The following is a 12,500-nucleotide window of genomic DNA, read 5'->3' as shown; positions in this document are numbered from 1 at the left end:
AGACCGCAACGCCCTCCCTCTATCGCTCAGGTTAGCCTGGGAATGAGGTGAGATGAACCTGTTCACTTACTGCTCAGTCTCAGTCTCGCACACCTCCCAGGAAGAGAGAGATAGACAGAGGGGGGGGAGTAGAGACAGAGACTCAGAGAGAGAGAGAGAGAGAAAGAGAGAGAGAGAGAGAGAGAGACAGAGAAAACATCCCTGTGTGTGTCAGTGTGTGCGTCAGTGTGTGTGTCCTTTTTTCCTAACTAGATAAGGCGTGGCAATAGTTTTTCTTTTGATATTACATTACAAAATCTTGCATATAAAGATGTAAAAACTTTGTGTGTGTGTGTGTGTGTGTGTGTGTGTGTGTGTGTGTGTGTGTGTGTGTGTGTGTGTGTGTGTGTGTGTGTGTGTGTGTGTGTGTGTGTGTGTGTGTGTTCTCGTGTCTGTCCCTAAGAGTAGCCTTGTGCCATTTGTCAGCCAATGATTGCTGATAGAGACAAAGGCGTCTGGTCTGCCTCCGAGGGCATCGTAGCATCCAGCAGTGATGTTGTTCCACTGCACAGCGTGGTGTCCTCCGAGGCCGCTGTGGCGAGACTCTGCACAAGAATGGGAGACTGTGGGGGTGGAGGGTGGAGAGTGCGGATCGATGCGCCGCGCCGCGCTGCGCCGAATGACTGACGGTTAAGGGCCCGCAGAGAGAAGCCATCTCTTTCTTCCTCTTCCTCTTCCTCATCCTCTTCCTCTTGGTTCGCCCACCCCCGCCGTTTGTGCCCCATACGCCTAGCCCACAACCCCTCCCCATCCCCTACCCCACCCCATCCCCCATCCCCCTCTCTCCCCATCCCACGTTCCCCAGCACGCCCCCGCGCTGCTGCATCTTGTCCCCTGACTCCCGACGTTGCGTAAGCACCTTCAAAGCTTCATTATGCCACCATGAGGAGGCTAGGCTAGGCAGTAGCGCTGGCGGTGGTGGTGGTGGTCAGGGCCGGATTAAGATTGTCCGGGGCCCCTAGGCTACAGATTGCTGTGGGCCCCCCCCCCGGAAGAAAAATTCCATGACAAAATTCCATAGACAGTGTCATAATTACCAGTGAGGAATTAAGCATAACACGTCCGCTAAAATGGGGAGGAGAATCAACAAAGATTGTTAAGCTGTACTCGACACGACATTTTGCCATAATTCTGCATTTTTTTATCTTAAGCCAATCAGGGCCCCCCTGGCAGGCTGCAGCCATATCTAGCCTGTGCGTTAATGCGGCTCTGGTTGTGGTATTGGCGTAGTGTGGCAGTGTGCGTGGGTGGACACAGGCTGCACACCCAACCTCTGTTCCAATTAGCGACAGTCGGAGCTGTCGCCGAGCATACGCACGCATGAGAGCAGCTTCACCTTCTGTCTGGCAAAGTTTCAAACAAATGCACTTTCCTCCTCGTTGGTGTCAGGCGACCAACGAATGCCACACGGCCTGGCCATTATTTCCTTCTTCCTTCTTTTCTTTCTTTCTTTCTTTCTTCACTTTTTAATTTATTTATTTGTTTGGCTGAACCCAGCAGGATGTTTGACCTGAAACCAGTGAAGGACGGAGAAAAAACAAGTTAGTTTTCTGTATCGACAACAACTGTATCCATGTTGTTGTTGCCATTATTATACAGGCTGTTGCTACAATTGGACACCGTTAGTGTGTACGTATAATCAGACACCCCAACACCTTTTGCGGGATCCTTGCATTAGACCGTGAGAACTTATTGGAACCAATTAGACCCACTGTGCCCTTTTCAGCAAGTTTTCAGCAAAAGAGTTCAGATGCGAAGGGAAATGACTACACGTGGTTAAGCGCCTCCTTATTAGCAGCACAATAGTAAGTGCAGTGTTAGGATGTTGTTGTGTTGCAAAGTCAACGGGCTTGCACCTGGCACCTGGGCACATTTTCAAACACCCCAATTAGAGCCTAGTCGTTTTGTGCTGAGGTGACATTAACTGCCCGCCCCCATGCTAAAGAGCAATGCGCTCCCATTCAAAGGTACAATAGGCAATGAGCACAGAGACACCTGCACAGGATGCCGTCTGACCACTTTGGGGGCATGACAATGGTAAAGGTGTAAAAGGGGGAGTAATTATGGTGTTAGTGTGCTACAGTTTGTTAAAATGCATGTTGCTCTGTGGTTTGTTAGAGAGCTGGATAAGAGCATTTTGCATTGTATGTCCTGGTTGTGTGTGTGTGCGTGCGTGCGTGTGTGCCTGCGTGCGTGTGTGCGTGCATGCGTGAGTGCATGCGTATATATGTACTTCAAAAAACACCTGTCTATCTATTTATCTATCTATCTATCTATCTATCTATCTATCTATCTATCTATCTATCTATCTATCTATCTATCTATCTATCTATCTATCTATCTATCTATCTATCTACCTATCTACCTATCTATCTATCTATCTATCTATCTATCTATCTATCTATCTATCTATCTATCTGTCTGTCTGTCTGTCTGTCTGTCTGTCTGTCTGTCTGTCTGTCTGTCTGTCTGTCTGTCTGTCTTTCTACCTGTGTGTGTGTGTGTGTGTGTGTGTGTGTGTGTGTGTGTGTGTGTGTGTGTGTGTGTGTGTGTGTCTGTCTGTCTGTCTGTCTGTCTGAAGAAGGAGTGTCTGTGGCAGAGGGTAAGCGTATCATGGTCGTCTCAGTGTCACTACTAAACACCCTGCCTGGCTAAAACACTTGCCCCATGCGGGGATGATTACAGGTTAAGTACTGTGGCACAGCAGAAACACACGCACAGAGGGATATAATCAGGTTTGTGTGCTTGTACATGAGCATGCCTGTGTGTGTGTGTGTGTGTGTGTGTGTGTGTGTGTGTGTGTGTGTGTGTGTGTGTGTGTGTGTGTGTGTGTGTGTGTTTGTGTGTGTGTGTGTGTGTGTGTGTGTGTGTGTGTGTGTGTGTGTGTGTGTCTGTGTCTCTGTGTCTGTGTGTGTGTGTGTGTGTGTGTGTGTGTCTGTGTCTGTGTCTCGGTGTGTCTGTGTGTCTGTGTGTCTGTGTCTGCGTGTGCGTGTGCGTGTTCGTGCGTGTGTGTGTGTTTGTGTGTGTGCATGGGTGTATGTGAGTTTGGGAGGAGGTGGGAGGTGTCTGGGTGGGTGTTTGACTGTCTGGAGTGTGTGAATGTTTCTGTGCCATTATAATACATGGAGTGGCGGTGAGAATGAGCTGAAATGCGTCTTCTCATCTACCTTGACAAAGGAAAAAAAATGTCTATGTCCTAGTTTTCAGATGGGGAGCAGAGAGAGAGACAGGAACACAGGAAAGAGAAGTGGTGGTGGTGGTGGTGGGGGGTGGTGGTGGGGGGGGGATTCAGAAAGATGGAGGGCAGAGAAAGAGACAGAAAGAGAGAGGGCAGAGAACGAGACGAAAAGAGGGGGAAAAAAGGGGATAACAAGACCCCTTTTATCCAAGGCGTGTGAGAACAGAGCGGGCCGGGGATTGAAGAGAAGAGAGACAGAGAGACAGAGAGAGAGAGAGAGAGAGAGAGAGAGAGAGAGAGAGAGGGAGGGATGGAAAAAAAAGAGAAATGCAGAGACGAGAGGTCGGGAACGCTACATCTCCATCCGTCTTTATGAACAAAGGGGCAGGATGACACAGCATATGTGAGCAGGCCAACACGTGTCCGTGGGTGGATGGAGGGTGGATGGGGGAGAAAGGGAGCGGAGGGGTGTGATGGTACGGTAGGTGGGCAAGCGGTGCAGTGGGGGATTGCCCGCGGCTAGTTTTAATCACTGGATAAATGGCTCCCCGGGGGGGTTAGCGATAGCTAGTGATACGCCCCGCTCTGGAGACCCACTCTCTCACTCTCTGCATTAAGCATTACACTACGGTGCGCTACGTACAGTAAAGATACCACACCGTGCCACGCATAGCATAGCTGTACACAAAAGTGCTCCCAGGCCCCACACATATAATTAATTGTGTCTTAATTCGGGTCAAAGAGCGGCTATCAAAGGATGTGGCGCTGGTGGACCATGCTGTTGTGGTGTATTTATTATGGGCTCGTTTTCCTGCCGCTCGTTGCTTGTTAACATAGTTTTATGCTAATTATAATGTAGGGCCTCGTTGCATATGTATTATGGTGTAATGTCACACATATATATGTGAATAAACACACAGACTCACCCATACACACTGAGACACACAGACACACAGCTTACATGGGCACACACACACACACACACACACACACACACACACACACACACACACACATTCACACATTCACACACCGACTTCATTAAAACAGGGAAAAACAGTTTCTGATGTTACTTTAAGTGCACGAAGGTCTCAGTAAGCTTCGATGGAAACAACATTTCGACAGCGTGTTGAGAATTTAATCTGAGACGAATTTGCTCTCATTTATTCTCATAAGCATAGGAGCAGGTGTTTTGAAATGGGGAAGATTGTGACTAATTTACATAAATGCCATGTTCTTGCGTTTATCTGTATAAGTCTGGTCTGATTAAAATGATTTCCCATCCTTGTTTTTTTGTGCTATAAGTGGCTAGTCCATGCGGTTTTTTTATGTTGATTACTGTAACATCTCTTTCCCTTCCACGAAGCCCCACAATTTTCATTAGCGTGTGCGTTTCGTAGCTGTCACAAGGCCTATCATTTTGCCTTTTTCAGCTTTGTACAGCTGCTGAAAAGATAAGAAAAATACACAGAGAACCGACAACAAAAACACGAAGGCTACTCTGCCAGGACAATGACCCGTTCAGGAAAACAAGTATATGAAAGCCTGATAACTTTAAATATGTTTTTTTGTTTGTTCTACGATATCCTCAAATACTCCTCAAGTACAGAACATGATGGTGTATTTATATGCAGTATATATCCTCTCTCTCTCTCTCTCTCTCTCTCTCTCTCTCTCTCTCTCTCTCTCTCTCGCTCTCTCTCTCTGTATATATTAAACAATATATACACAATATATATATTTTTATTTTATTTCTATTTTTTTTTCTAAGAAACAGCAGGCAGCACTGAACTGCCAACTTCTTCAAAAAGACATAACCCTGCTGTAGCCGCCTTTGAAAGCCGTGGACGTGAACACACACGCGTGATGCTAATGAGCTTGATTAATCCCCCTGTTTAATGACGATAAATGATGTGTATGTGTATTATTTATCTTTCTAAACCGACAGTCCATCCCTTACCGCGGTGGTCATATCCAGAAGGCACTTGTGGCGATGAAGTGGACTGAAATCATTACCATTCCTGTTCAACATAAGAAAACACATGCATTATTCATCCGCACATATACAAGCCTCCAATGTAATACAGAGACAGGGTTTCATGTGGTAGTGTCTGTGTAGAATATGCTATGCATGTGAGTGTGCAAGGAACTGTGTGTGCTTGTGTGCAGGGTGTGTGTGTGTGTGTGTGTGTGTGTGTGTGTGTGTGTGTGTGTGTGTGTGTGTGTGTGTGTGTGTGTGTGTGTGTGTGTGTGTGTGTGTGTGTGTGTGTGTGTGTGTGTGTGTGTGTGTGTGTGTGTGTGTGTGTGTGTGTGTGTGTACTTGTTCTCCAGATAAGATCAAAAGACTGTGCAGCAGATACTATTTAATAAAAATACAGCTAAATAACTCCCCTGCCTCGCAAAAGAGAGGAAATCAAGGTGACCAAATGTGTCAGACACACATGCAGGGATATGCTGTGCTGCGCCATGATGGACGATAGCCTGTCATAGCCATGGATTAAAATGGCATCCTCCCCAAAGGGCCATGGCCCAATCATTACATAATAAAAGCCTTGAACAGAAGACCAAACAGACACGATCCATTACAGTTCTGGGTGTTTCCTGAAAAGTCTAAAGTAGTACAAACTGCACTTAAGCCTAAGTAGTACTTAAAGGGACACTGTGTGAGATTTTTAGTTGTTTATTTCCAGAATTCATGCTACCCATTCACTAATGTTACCTTTTTCATGAATACTTACCACCAGCATCAGATTCGAAGTATTCTTTATGACTGGAAAAATTGCATTTTTCATACATGAAAAGGGGGATCTTCTCCATGGTCCGCCATTTTGAATATCCAAAAATAGCCATTTTTAGCTGCAAAAATGACTGTACTTGGACCATACTAGGAAATATTTGTTTATTACTTAGTAAACTTTCATGTAAAGAACATAAACAAATTTGGCAATAGGCAGCCCAGTTTCAATGAGCAGCGTAGTTGCAGTACCTTTTTTGACCATTTCCTGCACAGTGTACCTTTAAGGCGTATGGGGTGACACTTTTGGCATTTCAGAAATAGGTCTTACATGTTACACGTTACTGTATAAGTGTATACAGTACTATTTTGCCTTGCACATGCACTTTGCGCCAGAATTTTATTTGCCTGTGCGAGAAAGGATATATTCTGTAGTCCTATAAAATTATAGTATGAATAAACTTTTTGTGATGTGATACATTGCCTATGGGACACCTCATACTTAACCCCTTAGCGCAGCACTATGGCTCTCTGTAATGTCATAGCAATGTTTTTATGATGTAGTTAAGCATTTTCAACAAGTGAATAGGGTTGCCGGCGACCCCTGCTGCAGTAAGAGGCTACGTACTACTTAAATATTTTTGGGAAACACAGTCCTGTACAGTATATTGCCCTCCATGCTGTTGTTTCCATGGAGACATCTCTTATGTCCTAGCTTTTTTTTTTAAGTGTCAGTGTATCTCTGTTATGGTTCAGGAAGTAGGTAAATAAAAAGTGAAATGGACAGTGTGCAGGAGTTGTATAGTTGTATTTCTGAAGAGGTACATGGAAAAATGGCAAAATGTATGGATCAGTCACATGGGGAGTGGGGAAGTGATATAGCATACTGGAAGTGATATTCCATGACTGAAGGGGTATTCATGGTATGATAACAAAAAATGCATAAATGGTAAATGATAAATGGACTGCATTTATATAGCGCCTTTCCACTCCTTCGAGCACTCAAAGCGCTTTACATTGTATGCCTCACATTCACCCATTCACACACCGGTGGCCGTGGCTACCACGCAGGGTACCACCCTGCCACCAGGAGCAACTTGGGGTTAAGTATCTTGCTCAAGGACACAACGATGGAGTCAGGCTGAGCGGGGCTCGAACCTGCAACCTTTGGGTTGCCGAGCGGCTCCTCTACCACCTGAGCTACCACCGCCCACCATAGAGGGGTAGGAACGTCAAAAAAGCTTTGGAAACACTGTGCTAGTAGAACACCTCCCAGGCTGGGACTGCGGTGTCGGCGGAGGTGCAAATCAAATTCAGGAAGGCGGCTATAATGTGATAGCCTGTGCCGACATGAGTGATACCTGTCTACGCTGTGAGGAAGCAGAAGCAGCTGCTCTCTCTCTCTCTCTCTCTCTCTCTCTCTCTCTCTCTCTCTCTCTCTCTCTCTCTCTCTCTCTCTCGTCAACATCTCTACCTTTGTCTCGTTCTCTTGTCTCTCTCGATCTCTATCGTCCCTTTATTTCCATCAGGCTGTGTTCTTCTTATCTGTCTTTTTGTCTTTCTACCCTTTCTTTTACACTGTCTCTGTTACACACCTCTCTCTGTGTGTCTCTACCTGCCTTTCTTTGTCACTTATTTTTTTTCTCATTTTCTCTCTTTCTATGTTTTCTTTCTTTCTCCATTCTTTCTTTCTTTCTTTCTTTTTACCTTGCCTCTGTTGCCCCATGTGTCTTTTTTCTGTCTATTTTGGTTCCTAACTCTGTCTCTGAGGTTTTTTTTATCTACAATTGTCTCACTCCCACACTCACACTATAATTTTTTCGGTCTAGCTACCTCTCTCTCTCTCTCTCTCTCTCTCTCTCTCTCTCTCTCTCTCTCTCTCTCTCTCTCTCTCTCTCTCTCTCTCCCTCTGTAATTCTTCTTCTGCCTCCCTCTATCATTCCTCACTGTCTCTCCCCCAGCCCCACCTCCCTTCTCTTCCTCTTTACCTCTCAATGTTCTGACATTCAACCTTACTGGCTTACTCATTGCTTATACTCATCTCTCTCTCTCTCTCTCTCTCTCTCTCTCTCTCTCTCTCTCTCTCTCTCTCTCTCTCTCTCTCTCTCTCTCTCTCTCTCTCTCTCTCTCTCTCTCTCTCTCTCTCTCCTCTCACACACACACACACACACACACACACACACACACACACACACACACACACACACACACACACACACACACACACACACACACACACACACACAAACCCATACACTCTAATTTTTTCCCTCTGTATATACGGCTCTCATGATTTTTCAGACTGGCTCCCTTACTTAGTCTTATTCTACCATGGTCTCTGTGTCTCTTTAACATGCCTTTATGTACCAGAAAGAAATTAATATTAAATCTCTCTCTCCCTCTCCCACTCCCTCTCCTCCCCTCTCCCTCTCTCCCCCTCTCCTCTCTCTCTACCTCTCTCTCCCTCTCCTCTCCCTCTCCTCTCCCTCTCCTCTTCCTCCCCCTCCTGTAGGTGGCAGCGCAGGCAGCTGCGGGGACCCCGGCACCCCGGCCCACGCCACGCGGGAGGCGGGCAGCTTCCAGCTGCGCAGCAAGGTGCGCTTCACCTGCCACTCGGGCCACACCCTCTACGGCTCGGCTGAGCGCATCTGCTTCCCCAACGGCACCTGGTCGGGCAAGCAGCCCACCTGCAAACGTAAGTGTTGATGTGTGTGTGTGATGATGTTGATGTGTGTGTGTGTGTGTGTGTGTGTGTGTGTGTGTGTGTGTGTTTGTGTGTGTGTGTGTGTCTGTCTGTCTGTCTGTCTGTCTGTCTGTCTGTCTACGTGTTTGTGTCTGTCTGTCTGTCTGTGTGTGTGTGTGTGTGTGTCTGTCTGTCTGTCTGTCTGTCTGTCTGTCTGTCTGTCTACGTGTTTGTGTCTGTCTGTCTGTGTGTGTGTGTGTGTGTGTGTGTGTCTGTCTGTCTGTCTGTCTGTCTGTCTGTCTGTCTGTCTGTCTGTCTGTCTGTGTGCGCGCGCATGTGTGTCTGTGTCTGCCTGCCTGCCTGCCTGCCTGTCTGCCTGCCTGCCTGTCTGTTTGTCTCTCTGTCTCTCTCTATCTGTATCTGTATCTGTGTCTGTCTGTAATTGTGCACTGTCTGTACGTGTGTGTGCATGTGTATGAATAGTTGTGCCAGACTGATAAGGTGACGAATGAACATTATGGCCGTGCAAGGCAAGCAGCCCACCTCCACACGCAAGCAGTGACTCATACACCCACGGATGACTGGGAAACGCCAACACAGTCTGGTGTGCACGTGGTCTGTGTGGATGGATGGATGGGTGAGAGGATGGATATGTGTCTGTGTGAGTGAGTGAGAGAGCGAGAGAGAAAGAGAGAGACGGAGACAGAGAGACAGATTGTGCGCGCGCGCGCGTGTGTGTGTTTGTGTGTGTGTGTGTGTGTGTGTGTGTGTGTGTGTGTGTGTGTGTGTGTGTGTGTGTGTGTGTGTGTGTGTGTGTGTGTGTGTGTGTGTGTGTGTGTGTGTGTGTGTGTGTGTGTCGTGCGTGGGTGTTGTATTCTTTCACTTGATTGCCTCATGGATGGCTGAGGAATAGTGACAACTGACCGGAAAGTCTTGTTGAGGGACAAGGATCTAAATCTTTGCTAACACTTCCTATAAAACACAACGTCTTCCAAACACTAGCACTCCCTGAGGGAATTGGGGGGTTGAGATGGGAAACCAGACTTTAAACTCAGCTCTCTTTTAGCTTTCGAGATGGAAAACAGACAAGCAATATTAAAAGAGCGGGTTATGCACACACCCGCACACAGTCAGTCACCCACATTTAAGACGAATCGAGATCTTTGCAAACACTGTCTGGATTTGATGTTTTGAGAGCGAGATGTAAAGAGCCAAGCCTTAAATTACACTCTTTTTGGCTCCGGCGATAATAGGAGAGCAAATAGAAAAAGCGGAGTTATAAAAGGGAGGGTTAGTGCAAAAAAATACAGATGAGCTCCAAATCACAGGGGGGGCGGTGGGGGTGGGGTGGGGGGGTGTGTGTGGGGGGGGGGTGGCTATGACCACGTCTCTCTGATGAATAGAAAATAATCTGACTTATTCAAACAGACGTCTGCCTCGCTGATTGCACTGTGTGACTCCTCTGTCTGTCTTTTGAGCGACAGTGCATTCAGCATTCAGATGATTTCTTTCTTTTTTTTGTGGAGGTGTGATGTTAATTACTTTTTTTCTCTTATTTCTGTAAGGTTGTCGCGGTGACAATTCGATCAGCCTCACCAAAAAATGACTTTTCTACTCTTAGATACCTTCTTTTTTTTAAAGAGGGGGACTAGTGTCACCATAAATAAGGTAGAATTTAAGCTACTAAAGGTGAAAAAAGGAAATGTGGGCTCTGTTGTTTTCTCCCCTTTGTGTCTGGAGTAGGCCTGTCACGATAACAATTTTTGCCAGACGATAACGATAACAAGAAATTATTGCGATAATCGATAATATTGTCTCTCTCGCCATTTTCAAACCATATAATGTGCAATAAAACACACTGCTATGCAAGGTGCGGCCTCCTTCTTGAAACATTGAATGTAACATTTGGGCCAGCAGACTCAGAGGTTTAAATAATTAAGATTGACGCCTGCTCCAAGAAGAAATGTGTCCAAACAATATAATGACGTAAAAATGCAATAAAAATGTGACTACACCCCTTCACATTTTTAAAGCATCACGGCGGAGGATATATATATGTTTTTAAATACATCCTAATGGAGCACAATAGGCTCTAAATAGGCTTTTTTGTATTTATTATTAAGGTAAGTTATATAGTCTTTCTTTAACATTTTCTGTTATTTATCTTTCTCAAGCACACTGAATGGCTTATAGGCCTATCCATGGTGTGATGTAAAATAACCTACAGGTGGGGTATTGTTAATTTACAAATTATTACTTCAGCTTATTTCAAACAAATGCACGTTGTTACTAACTAATTGTCAGTCAAAACCCAAATCAGCCCTGTTAAAGGCATTTCAACATCAGCAAAAAGCAAAAGAGCATGAACAGATGCACAAGTTCCAACTCTCTCTCTCTCTCTCTCTCTCTCTCTCTCTCTCTCTCTCTCTCTCTCTCCTCGACTGGAACAAGTTGCAATTCTGCGCACTTTAAAGTCCTTTATGAACGCCCATACATTGATTCTTATGAGTTGTGAGTCGCCATGCCTTTGTTTTCCCCTGTAGCGCGCTCAACCGTTCAAATTCTCCTGGTGTGACTGATTTAAATCCACAAATCCGATCTTCATGATTTGCTTGCGGAGGACTGCCTACTCATATTGTTAGGTCTAAATAAACAAGAAATATAGCGAAAATCACAAAAAGAACAGACAACGAACGTCGGGGTAGGAGGCGAATTGAAATAATAGTGGAAACTCGGCGAGGTTTAAAATAACCTCAGAGCAAGTTTGTCGCAACGGCACCACTATTTCATGTTTGCACAAACACGCCTTCGTCGTGGATATTGGGTTGCTGCGCATGTTTCAAAATGAACATTTGCCTCCGTGTTGGAGCTGTTCATTCCTCTCTCTGAGGAACGTTGCAGATGCGCTGACTGAGACTGGAAGAATATTGCGCTCCTAGTCTCTAGCGCTGATTCTTTGTCGAGGCTTATAAGCGACGCGCGGGAACACCAGCGTTCTATTTCAAAGACGCAAGTAGCCAGATCAATAGCGTTACACTTTTTTCCAACCAGAACTGCACCGAAACTTAAAATTACACTAACATTTAAGCGTCATTGCGCTGCGTTGGCCTATAACGCGCCATCAGTAAAAGGTGGTTTATGCCTCGAGATCAGCGTCACTGCATCATGATGCAGTGAGCCGCGCAGTTAACGGAGTGAAGCCCCCCCCCATCACGCAGGTACTCTGGGGCACCTCCCCGAAATTGTGTCTCGACGCAGGGAGCGACGGCGTGAAAGGGCGAAAATAGGTCTCTGATTGGTCCTCTCGACCAGCCTGCTCTGTCCTCGAGTCGAGAACAAGCGCTACTTCCTTGTTCTAACCTTCGTCGGTCTACGGACTGTGAGCTCTTCATTAAATAAGTTGCCCGTGCTTTGTTGTTTGATTTATTTACACGAACCAAAGACAACACATGCGCTTGCAAGTTACGACGCTGAAGTTATTTGGACAGTTGAACAGTGGTTCCGAGGTCGAGGAAACATTCCGCTTCGTCCTCGACAAATGAGCCACTTCTTTGTTCCAAACTACCACTGTGGCTGCTAGTGCGATCAAACATGCACGTGATATAAAGATTTAATGTTTCATTTTCATTCTCGTCGAGTCTGTGATGCTAAAAAACAACCGACACGTCTAGTTTACTCTTTGTATTGAACGCAGTTTCAGCGCGGAATGACATCGCGCAGACCGTGCTTCAAAACAGGGCATAAACCAAAATTAACTGCATCATGGCTGCGACAAGCTCACTCTGTGGCACAAGTAGGAAGCATAACCCGCCCTTTATTACGGCTACGGTAGAGAAAGGGAGAGAGGGAAAACAAAACATCACGCA

General features: G+C 45.9%; 1 protein-coding gene across 1 annotated transcript in view; it reads left to right on the top strand.

Annotated features, from left to right (window-relative positions):
• Window positions 1-12,500, top strand: part of csmd3a (CUB and Sushi multiple domains 3a) — a 393,918-nt gene that overhangs the window by 287,373 nt on the left and 94,045 nt on the right. The window contains exon 58 of the mRNA XM_063199008.1: window positions 8,464-8,646. Coding sequence (XP_063055078.1) covers window positions 8,464-8,646 — 183 coding nt within the window. The remainder of the gene's footprint in view (window positions 1-8,463; window positions 8,647-12,500) is intronic.

Source organism: Engraulis encrasicolus, chromosome 5, assembly GCF_034702125.1.
Source record: "Engraulis encrasicolus isolate BLACKSEA-1 chromosome 5, IST_EnEncr_1.0, whole genome shotgun sequence".
Classification (NCBI taxonomy): Eukaryota; Metazoa; Chordata; class Actinopteri; order Clupeiformes; family Engraulidae; genus Engraulis; species Engraulis encrasicolus.
Note: the sequence above shows the minus strand (reverse complement) of the source record. Positions and strands in the feature narration are given on the sequence as shown.